Source organism: Myotis brandtii, unplaced genomic scaffold (assembly GCF_000412655.1).
Source record: "Myotis brandtii unplaced genomic scaffold, ASM41265v1 scaffold216, whole genome shotgun sequence".
Classification (NCBI taxonomy): domain Eukaryota; kingdom Metazoa; phylum Chordata; class Mammalia; order Chiroptera; family Vespertilionidae; genus Myotis; species Myotis brandtii.
Genome location: NW_005358092.1, coordinates 3423264 through 3446051, shown reverse-complemented (window position 1 = coordinate 3446051; position 22788 = coordinate 3423264). Strand labels below are relative to the sequence as shown.

The following is a 22788-nucleotide window of genomic DNA, read 5'->3' as shown; positions in this document are numbered from 1 at the left end:
GCTGCTGGTTCTATAATCGAAACAATGTATAACTCCAGCTCTGAGATCCCGGCTGGCTGAAAGTGTTACAAAGTTTCAAACTGCCAGCTCAGAGGCTGGCAGCGCAGGCGGGGAACGTTGGCTTCCTCCTTCAATGAAGGAAGCAAGCCTCATGTTCGCTTTAAGCTGCCTGGCTGCCGGCCGCCATCTTGGCTGTCAGTTAATTTGCATATCTCCCTGATTAGCCAATGAAAAGGGTAGCGGTCGTACGCCAATTACCATGTTTCTCTTTTATTAGTGTAGATTGATATCACAGTATATTTGGGCATCTATGGCACAGTGTAACCTGAAATGTAAACCTATGTATTTAGTCTTCATATTTGTAAGTATATCTCCATAAGGAAATCTTGAATTGATACTCAGTTTAATGTCTTAAAATATATTCCATATAGTAATTAATATTAATCTGTATATAGGTTTGGCATAGACTAGTGTGCAATTCATGCGGAAAATGGTTCCTTAGAGAATAATTTTTTTATTTTAAAATTTATGGTTATAGATTTGATTCCTGAAATACAATGTCAGAGACTATAACCTTAATGTAGTTGAAGAGAAATGACTGGTGCTGCTGTGATGGTTGTGTATCCCTGGTTGAGGGAAAATGAGCTGTGTTTAAAAGAAAAAAAAAGAAAAGAAAAGAAAGATGCTAAGAGTATTACAACTGAACATGACTGGTTCCTTATCTGATCCTGCTTGCTTTAGCTTGCTTTCTGGGGAAACTGCTTGTTTCTTCTTCTTTCTTGGATTTCACTGATTTCATTTAAAAGAAGAATAAATTACACAGCTTTACATAGTCAATTCTATGTATAAGTTTCTTGTGTGTACAACTTGTAATTTGTTGCTACAGTCTTGATAGGCATTTAATAGTACTTAAATTTTTACTTGAAAGTATAAACACTAGAATTATATATTGTTATTTTATGTGCATATTTTTTCTCCTAAATTAATTTCCCCAAAGCTATAGTTTGATGCCAAAGTGAAATATGACTCATGAATAGTAAAATAGGTAAAAAGATTCTTAAAGTTGTTCACTGTTGACAGGAATAAGCTTATTTTTTAAAAATGTATTTACCTAGCCCTAACCAGTTTGGTTCAGTGGATAGAGCGTTGGCCTGCGGACTGAAGGGTCCCAGGTTCGATTCCGGTCAAGGGCATGTACCTTGGTTGCGGGCACATCCCCAGTGGGGAGTGTGCAGGAGGCAGCTGATAGATGTTTCTCTCTCATCGATGTTTCTAACTCTCTATCCCTCTCCCTTCCTCTCTGTAAAAAAATAAATTAAAAAAAAATAAAATAAAAAAATTGTATTTACCAATGTCTTAGATAAAGCCTTGCATCTATAGATTTCAGTTAGTGTCATTGTTGATCTGAAATTATTCTAACTTACTGCATCATAACCAGTAAAAAGATAATTGGGAACAATCATTTATCCTCTTTTTTACTTTGAATATTGTATTGTACACTGTTTTATATGTGCCAAAGAGTCTTGGATTTTTCTAGATAGGCATCTGTAAGCATCACAAAACATTTAAAGTATCCCTAGATAGTATGCTGGCATATCTACATTCTTATCCTGGATCTACCTCTTACTCACTGTGATTGTGAGGAATTTAAAATTTTTCTTTGTTTTTCATCTTTTTATCTTATATAATGGGGATAAATATATTATTTCATTATTCTCACAACTTTAAAAAACTCATTTTAAGTACTGAAACATTAGAAAAAATTAAAAATACAAATTGAAATGGTGCTTGCATTCAAGAAATATGTTTAAGGTAAAATTTAGATCTTGAAGATAATCTTGATGACACTGGCCATTAAAAATCTAAGTATCTGTAGGATAATAGTAATTTCAGTGACAGTGATTAATTTTTAAAAAGGTAAACTGTCTGCTACTATAAAAAGTAATATTGAATCACAGGTTTCATACTGTGTAGGAATATTAAGCATGTCTACTTTGTTCTTTTACTGCTGAGCAGTATTGGAAATGAATTGATGTTTATAGAGTCTTATATTTTTCTTCCTATTGCTTTTAGGTTGCACCAGTTGAGGTAAATTTTGGTAGATTTGAAATGAAAAATAATGCATTTGGCGGGAAAATTTTAGTTTTCACATTTGAGAAAATTATATTTAATTCTTCCAAATAAATTAGAGTCCTGTATTCTACAAAATATCCAAAGTTGTCAGTGTTTTTCTGCGTTTGTTAATGGGTAACTTGGATCCAAGAAATAGAGTGGGATGTGTAAAGGAGTAGTCACTTATAAGGTGGGTGTGTATACAACTAAGCTACCCAAAGTTGTGAAATCACTTAACTACTTAAATGGAAAGGAGGAGCATTAACCTTCTCTTCTTTTTCTTGGGGTTTAACAGTTTTTCCCCTATCCCAGAAAGTGGCAAATTTTAGATAAAATTTTTTTCTGTAGAAACTTACATTAAGGTACAGTGATGTAATCTAATGTAAAAATACATTTGTTGAGAGTTGAAAATCTGAAATTACTAATTTTTAGTGCCTGTGCAGAATCTATGACTCCTTGCCCTTCTTTAATCTTGTCCTTTGTTTGTCTATGTCTATGAATAATATTATTTTTGAATATTGTCTTTATTAATTCTTTCTAACTTTCTCTTTCACATTTTCTTCCTGGATTTGCTGTTTCCTTCAGTCTCACCTCAAGGTCAGTATGATTGTATTAAAACAAAGACTTTTGATAGAGCATTGTATGCAAACATTATTTTGAGCTGAAATGATAGAACTTATTCCAGGAAAGCAATGTCTAGAAATCTAGTTACAAGTGCATAAAATGTCATGAGTTTTTGGTTTACCAGAAGAGTGGACTCAAAGTTCTTTGCTTCAAAAGACTGTAAGGATAATCAGAAAGCAACAATCCAACCAAACACAATTTTACTGGAAGAAAAATGAATGTGAAAGGAGCCACCAGGGGAGTGAGGAGGAAAAATATATTGTTTTAATTTAAATAAAATTTCATTGGAGACATTCAGGCTAATCATATTATATTAGCAGGGTGAAGTGCAGTATGAATTATGGAGGGAAAGTTGCCACAGTGTGAAGAACCTTTGAATTATTTCACATACACAAACCTACACACAAATCTTTAAATTTTTAGTTTGTTTGGTGATTCTGCTGATGGTTGAACTATTAATAACAAAAACAACTACCTCTACTGCTATTTACATGTGTCAGAGGTACCATGTAGAAGCTTTACATCTTCAGGAGTAAGTAAATTAGTAAGAGAAGCTGGCAGAAAATAATTGGAAACCTGCATTTTAAAAGTTACTGATTTTGCATATGATAATGTAAATGAAAGTGTGAGAATTTCTGATAGGGTTTGGAAAATGATATTGCTAATACCATATACATTTTATGTAGCGGCTCTTCTTTAATAATAACGTCATATATATTTACTATTTAGAAAAACACCTGTCTGATTTACAAATAGCTTATGGGTTTACCCCGGACAGATTATTTTAATGAGGAACTGTAAATAGGGAAGGTGATTTCTCTAAGGTCAACCAATAGTAAGTGGTGATACTTGAATTTGATGCCAGATCTTCTCATTTCAATCTCAGAACTCTTTATGTTATGTGCACTATAGCCTAAGAGTTAGAATCTGACCTATGAAACCCCAGATTGCTTGAATTTTCTTAGGTAGATTTCTCATCTGTAAAATTGGGATAGTTATCTAATCTAAAGGATTGTTGTAAACAGTGATAGAGTTCATACAAAGAGCACTTAGAACAGTGTCTGGCACAAGGTAAGCAATCAATAAATATCTATTATAATTACTCCTTTTTGTTTTTTTCATGGAATCCTATTTGATCCAGGGTATCATAGCATGATGTCAAGCATTTCAGGTTCTTTAAAATAGTATACTGATTATATTAATCCAAACTAGTGTCAATAGAAAGTGCAAAGTAGAATTTCAATGCAAAATTGTGTAGGAAATGAGAAAAGAACACATATTTCTTCTATATTGATATTTTAAGTCTCCACTTATCTTTTTAGATGCTAAAATTTCTGTCATAGGTAGAAAGATGAAGTTGAGGCTTTTTAAGAAGAAGATTCTCTTTCCCATTTCTATTCCCTGACGTTTTGTCTCAGTATTTAAATTGCAAACTTTAATAATATTTCTGAAAAAGTCCCTTATCTTTGAATCTTTTAAAAATAAGCAATTTGTGGGGTATAAGTACATTTAAAAACAAAACAAAATAAGACTCTCTTTCGTAATTAATTATACTAATCTAATTCATGAAGGTGGTTCTTCAGTCAGATCTACACTGTCTTTTTTCTTTCTCTCGTAGCCATGTTCTCTCCTGCTTTACCGATAAATAGAGCTGGAGGGTATCAGCAATCTTAACATTTCTATCTTCACTCATCTTTCCTTTCGTTTCAGTGGAACAAATGTTCCAGCTCTTTGCCAAGGCTACATCTTCCCATTTTCTTTATCCCTTCCCTCTTCCTAGTTAAAAAAAACTTGCTCCATAAATCAGATCCTTCTTCTCCTTATTTCCTTATATCTATTCTCTTTCTTTCCCCTGACTCTCTCAAACATAAAACATATCCTATTTTCCCCCAATTCTTAAAAAGAAATGTAAATAATCCTTCCTAATGTCTTTTCCTTGGCTTCAGTTTACTACAGTATCTTACTTTTACCTTTTACTTTTTTCTATTTATTTGCACAGTTATGAAACCATCATTTATTCTTGCTGCCTCCACTTTCATACTTCCATATATTTTCCAAACTAGTGTAATTTGGATTCTTCTCTCCCTCCTGAACCAAAATTGCTTCAGTGAAGTGTACTAGGTGCCAAATTCATTGACCTTGTTTGTCTTGGTCACACTGATGTTTTGGGGTGTTAGATATTATTGACTATCTTCCTTCCTTATAGAAACTGTTCTTTTGTAGTTTGTGACATGTTTTCTGCTACATCTTTTACTATCTAATTGGCATTTTTTAGTCTGTTTTGCTTTTCTTCTTTTACATGTTTCTTAATTTTTGGTGTTTCTCATGTCCTTGAGAAATATTCCTTTCATCTATATTATTGGTCACCTACCTTTTTACCACTAGTGACTCAGTTCTTTTTTTGTTTTTAATTTTCATGGCACTCCTATTTCAAATAAACGATATACATTGCAGAAAAAATCTTAGTGTTTGAAATTAAAATAGCAAGCACAAATACTGTATTTCAAAAGTGGTTTTTCCATATTCTTCTCTAAACATTTTCTCTACGTACTACAGTCTGAAATTATTTGGAATTATGTAATTAAAAATGTGAAAAAAATTCAGCTTTAGTAGAAAAATATAATGAAGGCATTTGCCTTGATTTTGGAGAACCTTAATCTCTAACTTAAGCTTCCAGTGGACTCATATTTTTATTGGGAAGTTTTATTGCTTTTTCCCATATTTTGTTTTTTCCATGACAGGTTTTGTTTTTTTTTCAATTACAGTTGACATTCAATATTATTTTATATTAGTTTTAGCTGTATAGTATAGTGGTTAGACATTTGTATTATTTATGAAGTGATTCCCCCACCTGGCACTACATATAGCAGTGATTCCCAAAGTGGGCGCTACCGCCCCCTGGTGGGTGCTGCAGCGATCCAGGGGGGGCGGTGATGGCCACAGGTGCATTTGTTTTAACTTTTTTTGTATTACCTTTCTATTCTGAGTTCAATAAATAGTTTCATAATTTCAAACTTCAATGTTTCTAATTTACACCTTTCTTTACTATATTTTACGAAAAAGGTAGAAACATTAATACATATATCTTTGTGTTTAATTGCTATTAAAATTTTAAAAAAATTAATTTCCAGGGGGCGCTGAGTAATATTTTTTCTGGAAAGGGGGCGGTAGGCCAAATAAGTTTGGGAACCACTGACATATAGTTATTACAATATTATTGACTATTTTCCCCTGTGCTCTATTTTATATTCCTGTGACTATTCTGTAACTACCAATTTGTATTTCTTAATCCCTTTGCCTTTTTTGCCCAGTCCTTTAACCCCCCTCCCATCTGATAATCATCAGTTTTCTTTTTGTTTTGTTTATTTTGTTCTTTAGATTCCACATATAAGTGAAATCATATGGTATTTGTCTTTCTCCGTCTGACTTATTTCACTTAGCATAATACCCTCTAGGCTCATCTATGTTGTTGCAAATGGTAAGATTTCATCCTTTTTTAATGCTGAGTAATATTCCATTGAATATATGTACCCCAGCTTTATTTTTATATTCAAATATCTCTTGATGGGCACTTAGGTTGTTTCCATATCTTGGCTATTATAGATAATGCTGGTCCCATGTGCACTTGAAAAGATGCATATTCTGTTGCTTTTTGGTGAAATGCACTAAAAATATAAATTAAATTCATCTGTCTAATGCGGCATGGCAAGTTTTGATCTAAGTGTCTCCAAACAAAACTTCTAAAATTCTTATGGAAAGGCTCAAGAAGAATTTATCCATGGAAATCATTAATGTATACATACTTCTCTGAGTTTCAAGTTATGTTAATGATAATACTACTAGAGGAGCAGTGCAGGAGCTCAAAGGGTGTCTGTGGAGTGAGCGGGGTCCCTCCGGCAGGTGGGGCCCCTTGGCCTGGCCTGCAGGGATCGGGCCGAAATGGGCAGTCCGACATCCCCCAAGGGGTCCTGGAGTGTGAGAGGGCACTCTGCAGAGTTGCTGTTGCTCAGCAGCTCCTGCATTGAGCGTCTGCCCCCTGATGGTCAATGTGTGTCATACCTACCGGCCGATCACTTAGCCTTTTATAGATAGAGAGGCCTGGTGCATGAAATTTGTGCGGGGGTGGGGGGGGGGTTAGTGTACCTCAGCCTGGCCTGCATCCTCTCACAATCTGGGACCCCTCGGGTGACATCTGACTGCTGGCTTAGGCCCGACAGGGATTAGGCCTAAGCCAGCAGTTGGTCATCTCTCTCGCAATCTAGGACCGCTGGCTCCTACCCACTCACCTGCCTGATTGCTCCTAACCACTTGCCTCCCTGCCTGATTGCCCCTAACCACTCTGCCTGCTTGCCTGATGCCCCTAACCACTCGCCTGCCTTTCTCGTCGCCCCTAACCACTCTGCCTGCCTGCTTCATTAACCCATAACTACTCACCTGCCTGCTTGATAGCCCCTAACTGGTCACCTGCCTGCCTGCCTGATCGCCCCTAACCGCCTCTGCCTTGGGCCCCGCTACGGTGGCTTCATCCAGAAGGACGTCCGGAAGGTTGTTCGGCTATCTGGTCTAATTAGCATATTACCCTTTCATTATCCTATCTAATAGTAGACAAACATGGTAATTGACCGAACCTTCGCTACGCCTCCCATAGGCTAATCAGCGAGCTATGCAAATTAACCGCCAACAAAGATGGTGGTTAATTTGCATACGTAGGCGCGAAGCGGCGGAGCGAAGACTGAAGGCGGCTTGGCCGGAGCAGCAAAGACTGAAGGCGGCTCCAGCCGGAGCGAAGGCCTGGGTCCCGGGTGCCGGAGGAAAACCGGTGCCAGCAGCCAGGGGAAGGGAAGGTCTATTGCACGAATCTTTTCGTGCAGCAGGCCTCTAGTTATAGATAAGCTGGTTCACTTTAGTAGGTTTTTTTTAATCCTCACCCAAGGATGTTTTTATTGATTTTAGAGAAAGGAAGGGAGAGAGACAAAGAGACATTGATTGGTTGTCTCCCTTTTGTGCTCTGACCAGGAATCAAATCTGCAATCTGGGTATGTGCCCTGACCCAGAATGGAACCCGCAACTTTTTTGGTGAACTGATGATGCTCCAACCAACTTAGCTACCTGGCCAGTGCCATTTAGTAGTTTTAACTCTAACAGTAAATGCCATTAAACTAATACTTATTTCCAAATAAGTTTATTTTCCAAGGTACACAAAATAAAACATGTTGTATTTTTCCACTGGCAAAGATAGTTTTGGCTGTAATATGTAAAGAAGCCTCTCTTCATTCCAGGTTAAAATTATATATATATATAATTTTATATATATATATATATAAATGCATATATATATGCATTTCGTTGCTTCAATTATGGTTTTGCCAAATCCAATTGAGTAGGTCAGCAAGAGAGTGTAATTGTGGTTTCAGATTGGATTGGATGTTCCTGGGACTTCATTATATGACCTTGGATAGATAGTAAACCCTTCAGTGTTTGTTTTAATCACCTGTTTTTTGTTATTTCTGATACTTAACTATAGTGTTTGTGTTTTAGTGTCTCCACTAAGCATTTTCATTTTGGATAAATTTATTTGTTTCCTCTTTTCCTCCCTTGTCGTCCTCTGCCCTTCTGTGTCCCACTTTTCATTTAGTACAAAGCATAGAGATTTTATTTAAAGTGATGATGACTGAAGTCTCACATCTCTATCCTAAAACATATACATCCTTTTAGTTCTTGTTTATGACATTAGCCCAGAAAATGAATACAAAGGAATAATTTCATGTATAGATGAAAAGATTTGATTCAGAATTCATCTTTACTTTTTACTATAAAGCAGCACATGTAAAGGCAAGATATTTAAGAAGTGAGGCCTATAAATGTTATCTTTTTTACTCTCTATCTCTTAGATCTAAATAAATTGAACTCAATATTGTTATTACCTGTGTTTTATTTAGCAGTGACTTCTGCAGATTTGCCTTCAAAACAGATGTTTAGAATCTGTGGGATACTTCCTAATAGTGGTAACTGCATTAAGACCAGAGTCCCTATATTGTTATGTAATAAAAGTTAAATATTTTATGCCTTGCTCAAATATATTTGTTTTGTTATAGTAGTTTTCATAAGATGTCATTTCACAAATTCTTATTTTGAAAGCTTAGTTATTTTCTTATTTTTTAGTCAAAGTATTCAGAACTTTATAGGCCCCAGAGCATTTCTGACCCTAGGGGATCTGTTTATAAGAAGTTTGACTTAAGGGCAAGAGTTTATAATCTAGGAGAATGATCTGTTGTTAATTGCATTTTTTGCTTTCACTTGTCATTCCATTTGGCTCTTTAAAAGTTGATTTGAGAGAGAGAGAGAGAGAGAGAGAGGAAAGGAGGAAGGGGGAGAGAGAGAGAGATTGGTTTGTTGCAAATTAAATGATGTCATTTCACACCTGTCAGAATGGCTACCATCAATAAATCAAACGACAAGTGCTGGTGAGGATGTGGAGAAAAGGAACTCTAGTACACTGCTGATAGGAATGCAGTCTGGAGCAGCCACTGTGGAATATAGTGTGGAGTTTTCTCAAAAAATTAAAAATAGAACTTCCTTTTGAGTCAGCAATTCCATTTCTGAGAATATATCCTATGAATCCCAAAACATGAATCACAAAGTATATGTGCACCCCTTTGTTCATAGCAGCATTATTTACAACTAGAGGCCCAGTGCATGAAATTTGTGCATGGGGGAGGGGGTGTGTGTCCCTCAGCCCAGCCTGCACCCTCTCTAATCTGGGACATCCCTCTCACAATCCAGGACTGCTGGCTCCCAACCGCTTGCCTGCCTGCCTGCCTGATTGCCCCCTAACAACTCCCCTGCCAGCCTGATCGATGCCTAACTGCTCCCCTGCCGGCCCAATTACCCGGAACTGCCCTCCCTTGCTGGCCTGGTTACCCCTAACTGCCTTCCCCTGCTGCTCCCCTGCCGGCCCAATTACCCGGAATGCCGGCCTGGTTACCCCTAACTGCCCTCCCCTGCCAGCCTGGTCGCCCCTAACTGCCCTCCCCTGTAGGCCTGGTCGCCCCCAAACTGCCCTCCTCTGCCGGCCTAGTCACCCCTAACTGCCCTCCTCTGCTGGCTATCTTGTGGTTGCCATCTTTGACCACATGGTGGCGGCCATCTGGTGTGTTGGAGTGATGGTCAATTTGCATATTACTATTTTATTAGATAGGAGAGCCAAGATCTGGAAACAGCCCAAGTGCCCATCAGCAGATGAGTGGATAAAAAAAGCTGTGGTACATTTACACAATGGCATACTATGTGGCTATGAAAAAGAGAGAGTCCAGCCGTTGTGGCTCAGTGGTTGAGCCATTGACCTAGGAACCAGGTGGTCAGGGCATATGTCCAGGTTTTGGGCTCAATCCCCACGAGGGAGCATGCAGGAGGCAGCAGATCTATGATTCTCTCTCATCATTGATGTTTCTTTCTCCCTCTCCCTTCCTCTCTGAAATAAATAAAAATATATTTTAAAAATTTTAAGAAAATTAAAAAGAGGGAACTCTTACCCTTTGCCATTGCATGGATGAACCTGGAGAGTATTATTCTAAGCTAAATAAGCCAGTCAGAGAAAGACAAATTCCATATTATCTCACTAATATGTGGAATCTAATTAACAAAATAAACTGACAAAATGGAACCAGAAGCATACATACTTGGAATAGACTGAAGGATGCCACAAGGGAGGGATGTAGGAGTGACAGGATAAAGAAGGTGAAGGGATTAGCTAAAGAACATATATCTACACCCCCTGGACATGGACCATAGTGTGGTGAAGGCCAAGAGATGGAGAAATGGGGGGTGGGTGGAGGTGGGCAAAGTGGGGCAGAATGATGACATCTGCAATATTGTCAACATTAAAAATTTTTAATAAAAGAAAAGAAGAATGAGTGCATGTATGCTCTTCAGAGACAGCGCAAAGGGAAGGGTAAGGACATTAAGACATCTGAAAAGGCAAAAATAAAAAACACAGAACTTACTGTGTGAGGTATTAATAGAAATATAGATGATTATAAGGGCCTTTAGCTGTGGTTAATAACACTGCATCATCTGCCTTTTTGCCACTTCTGTGACCCCCCCCCACCTGCTGCTGTCCCATTACCATATCAAGCTTATTAATGGAATTTGGATTTTATTATGTAGTCAGTATGAATCTAACAAAAACAAAAAATGGGAATGTAAACTAAACTTAAATTTGCATACTGAATGTTTATAAATTAAATCATGTTTTACAAAAAATCAGAATTCTGTTGGTTAAGGACCCCATGGAAGTGGAATGTAAATGTTTTGGTGATAAAAATAAATTGCCCTGTAAATGTTTAGATTTATAATTTACACTTTTGATATTTTTGCCTTCCTCTCTTCCTCTAGGCTCATTCTTTATTAATGAAATCAGAAACTTTTACTTTTGTTCTTTCCTCACATTTCAGTAAAATGCTTTAGTGATTGTCTTCTGCCCAACCGATTTAATGATTTTCATTTTATTTTAACCAGAATTTATGAAGAAAACCACTTATGTCATTTTCTGATCACTAGCATTTATTTGCACCAGAAAAAAAAGCTGTGGCTATTATCTACTTAATATATCTGGTCATTATTATCACTTTTATTAATGCCTTGATTCCCACAGTAGCCTTCAACTATTACCTCTACATTGTGCATCTTATAGTTACCTAAGTTAAGTTAGTTATTAGACAGAGCCCTGTGAGGTCACCAGGTGAAAAACTATGGATGGTGTACTCTACATATACAGTTTAATACACTGTTGTACAGTTTGATTAAAATGTAGTACTCAAGAGCATTCATCATTAACATAATCTTGGGGGGAACGTAAATGTATTAATATCTACAAAAGCACTTTTCAGACTGAAAAAGAAAAACAAAATGGCAGGAAATAAATAGCTTTATTATGTCTTCCATTCTTCTGTTAATGTTGGAACGTGCTTTTCCTAGGTCATGGGGCCAGCTATCTCAACCAGGTCCGACTTTCACCAAGACCAGTTGAATCCCTGCTTGATTCTGTGAGGCCTCAGGCATATAAATAGAAAAATATGAAAGGAAGAAGATAATTAAATGACGTAGAAGTATTGGGGAAGAAGAAGAAAATTTAAAAGGGAGAAAAAATAGTGGTGGGGAATAAGGATATATATGTTTATTTTTCTTAGTACCAAAATTTCACTCAGAAGTCTAGGGTTGTATGTTCTGTTTTAGAACAGTGATAGAAATTAAGGTAATTCATAATGAAATGGATGCTTTCCATAAATTGCTTGATGCTTTTTTGCCTCTGTTACTATGAATAAATCAGGGAGAAATCCAGAGTGAACAATATAGAGCAGCAGCATCCTCCCCCACTTTAAAAAATCCGAAAACAATTGGCAGTGTATTTATTCTGTCATTGGTCCAAAAAGCCAAGTCAGCATTTTAAAGTAGGAATTTTCTTTGGTTCCCTGTTTCTTTGCCACACACATATTCATATTCCATGGCATAATAGTCATAGTGTTGTGTCATATCCTTGGTCATTTTTTTTCATACTTTATAAATTGATTTTCAATATACCAACAGTTCTGAATTCTTATCTTTACACAATTTGGAAAACAGGCAACAACTGTTGTAATAAAACCAAGTCCACATTTATACCAAGGATACCTCTCCTTCAGTGATCCTTTTATTTTATTTTCAAAATTTTGCTCTTTCCTGGTTCATTATCATGAGTATGCCTTAAAATTTCCATCCTCAGTTTTTAAAAGTCCTTCCTTGACATGTTATCCCTTGCTAGCTGGCACTCCATTTCTCTCTTCTCAGCAAATCTAGTTAAAAGAATTAACAGTAATTGCTATCTGCATTTTCTCACCTTTCTTTAAGTTCATCAAAGCGGGCTTCTATTTTTAAAATCTATTTTCATTATTTCCCTGAAACTGAGTTTGTCAGGGTTATGAGTAATACACACACACACACACACACACACACACACACACACACACAATACATTGACAGGTCCAAAAATCACTCGGTTGCCATCTTCCTTTACTTTGCTCCTGTTCTACTCACTCCCTTCCTTGAAATATTGTTTTCATTTTGTATCTCTGACAGAAGATTCTCCTTATTACCCCCCCTCTTTCACTTGTCATTCTTTCTCTATTGCCATTTCTGGTTCCACTATATTCTCCTAGGTCTCTGAAGGGTTCCATTCTCAGCCATATTCTTTTTTTATATATACTTTCTCAGAATATGTCTTCAAGTCTCATGACTTTCACTATAATCCATATAATGATAGTTCCAAAATTAATTAATTTAATACACACACACACACACACACACACACACACACGTGTGCGCGCCCTCTGGATTAATATACTAGTACTACCAAATTATATGATGTATATAACTTTGCCCAGAACAGATCTCTTGATTTTTTTTATTTCTCTTACCTAGTTCAATAAATGGGGAATAAATTACCAACTAATTCTTGATTCTTTTCTCCTCCCACTTCTCACATTAAGTCTATCACTAAGTCCTATCACATCTCACAAATAGATCTGAAATTGCTCTCTACCTTCTGCTGTGAACCATTCTCTCTTGCTCAAACTATCTGCAGTAGCTTTCTAACTGCTATTCTTGCTTATATCATGCTCCTCCACTAGTCACTTCTCCATAGCAGCTTGACTGAACTCTTAAAACTTAAAGCAGATGCTGTCACTCCTTGCTTAAAACTTTGCTGTGCTCTCCCCTCGCTGTGGTTAATAAGACTCTGCATCATCTGCCTTTTTGCCACCTCTGTGACCCCACCACCTGCTGCTGCCCCTTTTCCATATCAAGCTTTTTTTTAAGTAAGCCAAGTTCTTTCAAAACCTGTGTACTTAATGTTCTCTGCCTCCCAATCTTTGCATGACTTACTTTCACATCCTTCATGGCAGTTCCTCAGCAATGTCTTCTTTGACTGCTGTAGCTAAATATACTGCCCTGTCACCTCCACAGTCTCCATTGCATAGTACATGTCACTGTGCAATGAGATGCTTGTTAGTTTGTGTTGTCTGCTTCCCCCTTTTGATAAGTTCTACGAGGGCAGTGAGGTTGTATTCTGTTCTCTTAAACTATGTGGCCCTTGGTTGGCAGTCAGTATATATTTGAATAAATGAAGGCCAATTCTTTTCAGAAAAATTTGACAACTGAGTTGAAAATGCATACGGGTTTTTTTAATTGAATTTATTGGGATGACATTGGTTTATAAAAACATATAGGTTTCAAGTGTACAGCTCGAAATGTCATCTGCACACTGCATCATGCACTCATCAGCCCAAGGAAAGTCTCTTTCCATCCCCATTTTCTCCCCTTTTGTCCACCTCTACCTACCCCCCACCCCTCTTTCCCTGTGGCTATCACCACACTGTTTTCTGTGTCTATGTGTGAATATATATATACACACACACACACACACACACACACACACACACACACACACACATATATATATTTTCTACTTAATCCCTTCACCATCTTTCCCCCAAACTGCCTCCCCTCTGACAGCTATCAGTCTGTTCCATGTATTCATGCCCCTGTTTCTATTTTGTTAGTTTATTTTGTTCATTACATCACACATATAAGTTAGATCATAAGGTATTTGTGTTTCCCAGACAGGTTTATTTCATTTAGCATAATGCTCTCCAGGTCTGTCCTTGCTGGTGCAAAAGGTAATATACTGCTTTTTAAATTGTAGACAATTATATTTATTTGCCTCAGTTGATAACTTGAATTTTTATTAGGTTACTTAGGGCTGTTCCTTGTACTTTGTGATACCAAGGAATTACTTCCTAAAGCAAAAGACTTCAGCAACCTAAAAAGCTCCACAGTAGGAATTAGCAAACCACAGCCCACTTGCAGCTTATTTTTATATAGCCTGAAATTTAAGAATGATTTTTACATTTTAAAATGGTTGAAAAAACAAAATATGTGACACAAGTTATATATATATGATTCACAAAGTGTAAAAATATTTATTATCTGGTTCTTTACAAAAAAAGTTTGCTAACTGTTGTCTGGCCCTTTATTACCTGTCTGACCTCATTACTAGTGTGCTGTTTCTCCATCCACTTCACTTTCATCGAGAGCTTTGCACTTGCTATTTCCTCTGTGGAACACTTCCCTCAATACGTGTGTAGCTGTGGCTACCTCACTTTCTTCGACTGTTTGCTTAACTGTTAACTTCATAGTGTGCCTTTTCCTGGACACTTGATTTAAACCTGCATTCTTACCTCCCATCCTCACTCTCCTGTCTCCTTTCCTCTTTTATTTTTTCCCTTTGGACTTATTACTTATTGACATTCTATATTTTACTTCTATTCTCTATATTCCCCGTAGACAGTAATCTCATAAGCACTGAGATTTCTGTCTGTTTTGTTCACAGCCATATTCCCAGAGATAGTATCTAGCACATACAAGCTTTTATAAAATATTTGTTGAATTAATGGTAATAGAGTTATTCTAAGAACTAACATAAAAAAAGAGCTTTCTCTTAAAGCACTTCAATGCAGTAAACTGAGTAACTGCTATGAGACAGGCCTTGTTAACATCTGTGGAGATATACAAAATAAGGTTCTTGCCCTGGAGGAGGTCAATGTGATAGTGAGAACAGACATGGGAATAAATGAAATTAAATGTAAGATAGGACTAAGTATCATGCTATTCCCTTGTAATTAAAATATGTTGAATTGATAATTTAAAATACTTTTTGAGAAGTTAAAAGTGTTTATATAAACCCCTACATTGTTACTGATTTTACATTTTTACATTGATACCTGTTTTCTTTTTTATTATGGCTTATTTTCTGTAGGCTGTTAGGGAATGCAATTCATAAAAATAATTTTCTTCTTAATAGCAGCTTCAAAATAATCCAAAAACATTTTAATTAGATACAATATGTAAAACTATTATTACTTTATTTTTAGTTTAGTTGGCAGGTATAATATGAAATTCTTATTTTAAGCCCAGTTAGATACTTAGGTAATATTATGAGATTTATATATTTTAATTTTTATATTAACTGAATGTGAATGGAGTTATTCTTGGAATAGTAGCAGGAAAGGGAGAGACTGTGTGTGTGCACAATGCATATATTCTCTCTATATGTAACATTTTAATATAATATAGATGTTTATGTATAATATATACTTTAGCAATATCATTTTGCTCCTTGATATACATGAGCCAAATTTATTTTTAGTATGTATTTCTTTAAACTTGACTATAATAGCATTCTATTTTTGTGGGAGATTTTTATAGTAGGATAACATATTTCACGAGTGTTACTTATCTTTTTGACAAAGCAAAGCATCAGTAGAAGCATAGTCTCTGACAAAAATATAGATAGTTTCTAGATAGAGTTGGAATAAGTTTTGAAGAAGACAAAGAAGGTTAATTTTCCCCCCAGTTAATTTTGTTAGGTGTTTGAGGGACAAGAAAGGCATTTATTTCTCAGTGTGTACATGATTTGGGGTTATTAAACTATCTTCTTTCTGAGACATATTTTAGGAGAGGAGATTTGTCTCAGATTTGTCAGTAGAGGAGATATACTTGGTTTCCTTTTAATGCATTTGTTCAACAAATATTTAATGAGCATCTATCTATACACCATGAGGAACTATGTTAGAAATTGTGAGCTACAAAAATATATCAAACATGGACCTTAAACTCTAGGAAGGCATTTTTATAGTTACAAGAAAACATGAACGTGGATCACTCTAATATGGGGGACAAGTTAACATGTCATTAGATACATTTAGTTAAAATGATGTAGGAGTTTTGGGGTAGTAGTGTTAGTAGTAGTTAAGACCTAACAGATTTACCTAAATTTGAGTTTGGATTTTAAGAAACAGGCGGAGTGAACAATAACAAATAAGTAGGGGCAGGGCTTGCCAGGTATAGCCTATATAATAGACCAATGCTTCTTAAACTTTAGTGTGCATTTATATCACCTGGAGATCTTGTTAAAATGCAGGTTCTGATTTAGTAGATATGGCGTGAGCCTGAGAATTCTGTATTTTTAACAAGCTCCTAAGTGGTGCTGATGAGGTGAGTTCATCATGGATCACGCTTTAAGTAGCAAGATGGTGGACCACATTTTATTAAACTTCTTGTGGCAGAAAGCAGTAGAAATTAAACTGTTTCCTTTTTCATCTTTGCTTTTCTCTCTTCTTACACTGAAATTTATTCATATCTGTGTGGAGAGAGTAAAATCTATTAATCATTTCATTGTTTACTATATTTTGGAACTCACAAATTGAAAATCTGATTTTAAAGAATTCATTTATGAATTTCTTTCATTTCTTTTCTTGCTTAAAGAATAATAAAAGATGTAAGTTCACTTTGTTTTTTTGTTGTTGTTGTTTTATTGCTTAAAGTATTACAAAGGGTATTACATATATGTCCTTTTTTTTTCCCCCCACCCTTCCTTCGGTTGATCTCTTACCCCCTTCCCTCCTGCCCCCCAACCCTCCCCAGCCTTCCCGCTGCAGTTTGACAATCTGTTTGAGGCAGCTCTGCCTCTGTATCTATTATTGTTCAAAAGTTTGTAATGGTCTCTATTATCCATGAATGTGTGAGATCATGTGGTATTTTTCCTTCATTGACTGGCTTATTTCACTTAGCATAATGCTCTCCAGTTCCATCCATGCCGTTACAAATGGTAAGAGTTCCTTCTTTTTTACAGCAGCATAGTATTCCATCGTGTAGATGTACCACAGTTTTCTAATCCATTCATCTACTGATGGGCACTTAGGCTGTTTCCAGATTCTAGTAAGTTCACTTTGAATTTAACTCTAATTAATTAATTCAGGTACAAAAGCAGTCTGAGAGAGTTAAAAAATCTATACTAAACCATTAAGTGATTTTCTTTCTGGTAGCATTTTAAAATATGGATTTACTAACATGTATGGGTTTTCTTGTAAACTCAGACCTAAATCAAATTACATATTGATCTATTTATAAGTGAAGAGAAGGAAAGCCTATGTTTCACAGATTCTAATGTCACAGAATACTTATTCCTGAATATATATTCAAGAAACGCCCCCTCCCATTTTTAATAACATGTTTTTATGATACTGCTTTTTGTGTCCTTTCCCTGAGAAAGGGTATTAGTGAGGCAAGAAAGTTGTGTATGCATCTATGTAATTTGTGAGTTTAGGACTATATATGCATTCATGCTCGCATGTGCACACACACAATGCAAGAAGGTGGGGAAGAAAGCCAGCAGGAAAGGGATTGCTTTAATATTTCACATCTGCCTGTAATTTCCTTGGTTGCCTAACTTAGATAAAATCATTTTATTTTCATATTTAATTATCCTTTAGTTTGTGGAATAAAAATATAGAACTGATAGCTGCAAAATTACGTTAAAGAAAGGAAATTGAAAATATGAATAGAAAATAGAAAATTAAAGACCAAAAATAAATGAATAAGGAAAACTCAAATGTGCTTTACCAGACTACTTTCTATCTAGTCTGATATAGATAAAAAACATATTTTGACATACAACCATATCTCATTTTTTAAAAAAACTTCAAAATATGTGAACAGCATTTTATGTCAGTTGTAGAAAATTTAGGAACTACACACACACACATACACCATAAAGAGAAAAGTTAAATATCCCCAAGTTTTCCTTTTTAATTTTTATTATTTCCTTGATTATGCCTGTTCATACTTGCACATACAGGGAGGGGCAAAAAGTAGGTTTACAGTTGTGAGTGTGTGCAACAGTTTATTCCTGTATTATTAATTTTTGTATTATTTTCCATGTGAACAACTGTAAACCTCCTTTTGCCTCACCCTGCATATGCTTAGGAGCATGCACTGTATTTAGATTGATATTCTATATTTTTTAGTTAGCATTTTATTATGTCTTTTTGGAGTTGATGGAGGTAAGCATTAAAATTATGTGCCCAATATTATGAAGGTCAAAATAAAATTTTTTTAAATATACAAGTGATATGGTGGTTGGGATAGGATAAGAGCTATGGATTTTTTTATTCTATTTCCTGAAACACAAAAAAATACCCTGACCTAGCCTTGCCAGTGTGGCTCAGTTGGGCATCATCTTGTGCTGCACTGAAAGGTCGCAATGGTTAATTCCTGATCAGGGCAGATGCCCAGATTGCTGGCTCGATGCCTAGTAGGAGGTGTACAGGGGGCAGCCGATTGATGTTTCACTCACATTGATGTTTCTCTCTCTCCCTCTCTTTTCCTTTCTCTCCCAAAAAGTCAATAAGCCCAGCCCATGTGACTCAGTGGTTGAGCGTCCACCTATGAACCAGGAGGTCACGGTTCAATTCCTGGTCAGAGGCACATGCCTTGGTTGCAGGCTCGATCCCCGGTAGGGGGTGTGCAGGAGGCAGCCAATCGATGATTCTCATTATTAATGTTTCTCTCTATTTCCCTCTCCCTTTCTCTTTGAAATCAATAACATATATATTTTTTTAAATTTAAAAATCAATAAAATATTTAAAATAAATAGATAAATAAAAATACCCTGACCTAGTTCTATGACTTGCGGGTAAAGATCTGGAAACAGCTCAAGTGCCCATCAATAGATGAGTGGATAAAAAAGTTGTGGTACATTTACATAATGAAATATTATGTAGCTGTAAAAAAGAAAGAACTCTTACCCTTGGAGACAGCATTGGTGGACCTAGAGACTAGTATGCTAAGCAAAATAAGTCAGAGCAGACAAATATCACATGGTCTCACTTAAATGTGGAATCTAAAGAACAAAATAGGGCCCTAACAGGTTTAGCTCAGTGGATAGAGCGTCGGCCCGTGAACTGAAGAAGGGTCCTGGGTTTGATTCTGGTCAAAGGCATGTACCTTGGTTGTGGGCTCTATCCCCAATAGGTGTGCAGGAGGAGGCAGCTGATCAATGTTTCTCTCTCATCAATGTTTCTAACTCTCTATCCCTTTCCCTTCCTCTCTGTAAAAATCAATAATATGTATTTTTTTTTTTTAAAGAACAAAATAGGTTCAGAGAAATGGATGCATGGAACAGAATAACAGATCTCCGTGTGTGGGGGAGAGAGGGCAGGAAGAGATTAACCAAAGAACATATATGCATAACATATGGACTGAGACCATAGTATGGGGTGGGGCAGGGTTGGGTGGAATGGGGCAAAAAGGGAGAAAATGAAAGACATCTGTAATACTGTCAACAATTAAAAAATTTTTTCTTCAGCTAACTGAAAAAAAAAAGAAGCATAAATTTACTTATTCTCAGATATAATTATGGTAAAATGTATTGAAGAATGAAATTGACTTTGATTGGATCAAAAGTTTAGCCTATAACATCTGCCTTTTACCAAAAAAAAATAGTCAAGTGGTTTTAATTAGGTTTCTTACTCCATGTGTCCTATTGCTTGAAATAACCAGGCTGTGCTACAGATGTTAATGGTTGCCAGCATCGTATGGAATAATTCACAGATGCAAGGTGAAAAGAATTTGCACAGCATTACATTTTTTTTCTGCCTTAAACAGAGAACAAAATCTTTGCGTAGAATAAGCCATTGTTAAGAGAAATTTAATTTTGAAAAAGAGCAGTTGTCTCATGAAAACAAGATTTTGTCTTTGTCTTTTCTGAACAAAGATCTCAATCTATTTTTTCTGTTAGTTAATATGATTGATATCAGATTAATAAAATTAGAAATATTAGCACAGGAAATTATGCAGTGAGGAGATTAAAAAATAGACATTAATTCCATTTTTATTTCTCTCAGTGGTAACTGGTTTTATTATATTTTCTGTGGCTGAATCTTTCTGTAGACATACTTAAGATGGTAGAAAGTAAAAATCTGAATTGTGACCTTTTAAAAGTATATTAGTGTCACTTCCATCAGACAGTGACTTTTTATCGTCTATGCCATTAATTTACTATTTAATTTTGAATAATTTCTCATAATTAAAATTCTATGCTGAAGAAGTATTTAGAACTTTTATATATATATTTTATATAGAGAGAGAGAGAGAGAGAGAGAGAGAGAGAAGTAATATGCAAATGAGGTTGGGACTCCATAATGGTCACGACCAGGGCCCCGAGCCTGAGAGAACAACACGCAGGTGCGGCCCGAAGCTTAAGAGAGCAACACAGAGGGGCGCCTGCTCTGAGCCTCCGATGCGGCTGGGGACAGGCCCCCAGCAGACACACACACACAGGGCGCCTGCTCCAAGCCTCTGTCCCCCACCCCCAGTGCATGAATTTTGTGCACCGGGCCTCTGGTATAATTATATCCAAATTATCGTAAAGAAAATGTGTTTTTAAAACCTTTTATAGAGGATTTCAGTTTTGTTTTTGACAATATTATTAACTATATTCTCTGAGAAACCTTTATTACATGGAACAATAAAAGTGCCAGATTTTTTCATTAATTTTATAAATGTATGGTTGAGTGTGAAGGAAGTAAAGAAATTTTAGAGGTAAATATCATGCAAAATATAAAATAGGATTTATTCATGATAAAATAGGTTTAACATTACAATATCTCAAAAGTCTGTCAATAAATTTAGCATTCATTTACTACTAAAATAGTAGACACTTTTTGCAGACAAGGACTAGGTAAAACGTTTCCAAAGAAAAAAGTACAGCAAATATCAGTCAATGGTGAAATGTGAAAATCACTTTCTTTAGAATCAGGAAAGAGACAAAATACCCACTCTCACTACTTACTTTCATCATAGTTCCAGAACTTCTAGCAAGTTCAATAAGACAAGAAAAAAGAAAGTGTAAAGATTAAAAAATTAATTATTATGTATTTTATTATGATAAGAATCCACAGAAAAAGAATTAGAATTAGTAGGAGCATTTACCAAGTTTGCCAGATATAAAACCTAAATACAGAAATTAAGTGCATATCTATATGTCAGCAAGAAAACATTAGAAAATTTAATTTAAAAATGTCATTGAAATAATGTTTTCAGGAAAAGATCATTAGTGCATGGAACCATTAGATTAAAGGTGAACCTAACACACAGAATAGACCGGGCTGTCACTACCTTCATTCTGATTATTCTTCACTAATGAATGAATAATCAGTGTGGAAACACCATTATTTTGTATTTTGACCTAACATGTTGAAACTGAATCTGTTTAAAGCTAATTTTCAATATCTAAGAAAGAAAAAGCATGAGGTAAAGAAACAAATGACACCATGAAGGAACAAACAGACATTCCAAAATGTGAGTCATTTTACAGAACTCACATTCTTTAACAAATCAGTGGCATTAAAAACAGGGCAGGGGAGGAGGTGAGAGACTTTTCTCTAGATTAATAGAAACTTGAAGGATTTGACAAACACAGTGCTATGGATTGTGTTGCAAATCTTTTGGATTCTGATTCAAATGAGCCAGTTTTAAAAAAAGTTTTTTGTAGAAAACTGGGCAAATTTGCATATAGACTAGATATTAAATGACAACAAAGAATTACATGTTAATTTTGTTAGTATTTACATTGTTGAAAAGTACTTTTTGAAGAGTGACACAATATCTGGAACTTAAAATGACAACAAAACATATAAGGTACCTATGAATAAAATAAATACTGGTCTTTTATTGAGGAAATTTTAATACTTTGTTGAAAGGCTTATAAGGAGAACTAAATAACTGGAGAAATGTACCATGTTGATGAACTGAAAGACTCAAGAGCATGGAAGTGTCAGTTTTTCCCAAATTGATAAATAGATTTGGTACAATTTCAATCAAAATCCCAAAAGGCTGCTTTGGATTTTGGTTACTGTGGTTGGTTGGTTGACTGGTTTAGTGGAACTTGACAAGCTGTTTGTGAAATTTATAGAAATGTTAAGGGGCAAGAAGAGCCAAGACGGTCCTGAAAAAGAACAAGGTAGGCAGGCTTTACTTTACCAGATATAGAAAGGTATAGTAATTAAAGTAGTACAGATTTAGTGCAGAAATATACAAACATATCAGAGTAGAGAGCCACACAACAGGTACACATGTCTATAGAGATTTTTTTATTGTCTAAAGTTTTACATATGTCTC

The 22788-nt window shown here is 35.7% G+C and overlaps 1 protein-coding gene across 5 annotated transcripts in view; it reads left to right on the top strand.

Annotated features, from left to right (window-relative positions):
* Window positions 1-22788, top strand: part of ERC1 (ELKS/RAB6-interacting/CAST family member 1) — a 462570-nt gene that overhangs the window by 169738 nt on the left and 270044 nt on the right. Inside the window, exon 13 of one of the 5 annotated variants that reach the window (XM_005865922.2) lies at window positions 2698-2709. The exons of the other annotated variants lie outside the window; for them this stretch is intronic. Within the exon in view, the coding sequence (XP_005865984.1) occupies window positions 2698-2709 (12 nt within the window). The remainder of the gene's footprint in view (window positions 1-2697; window positions 2710-22788) is intronic. 5 annotated transcript variants of the gene reach the window in all.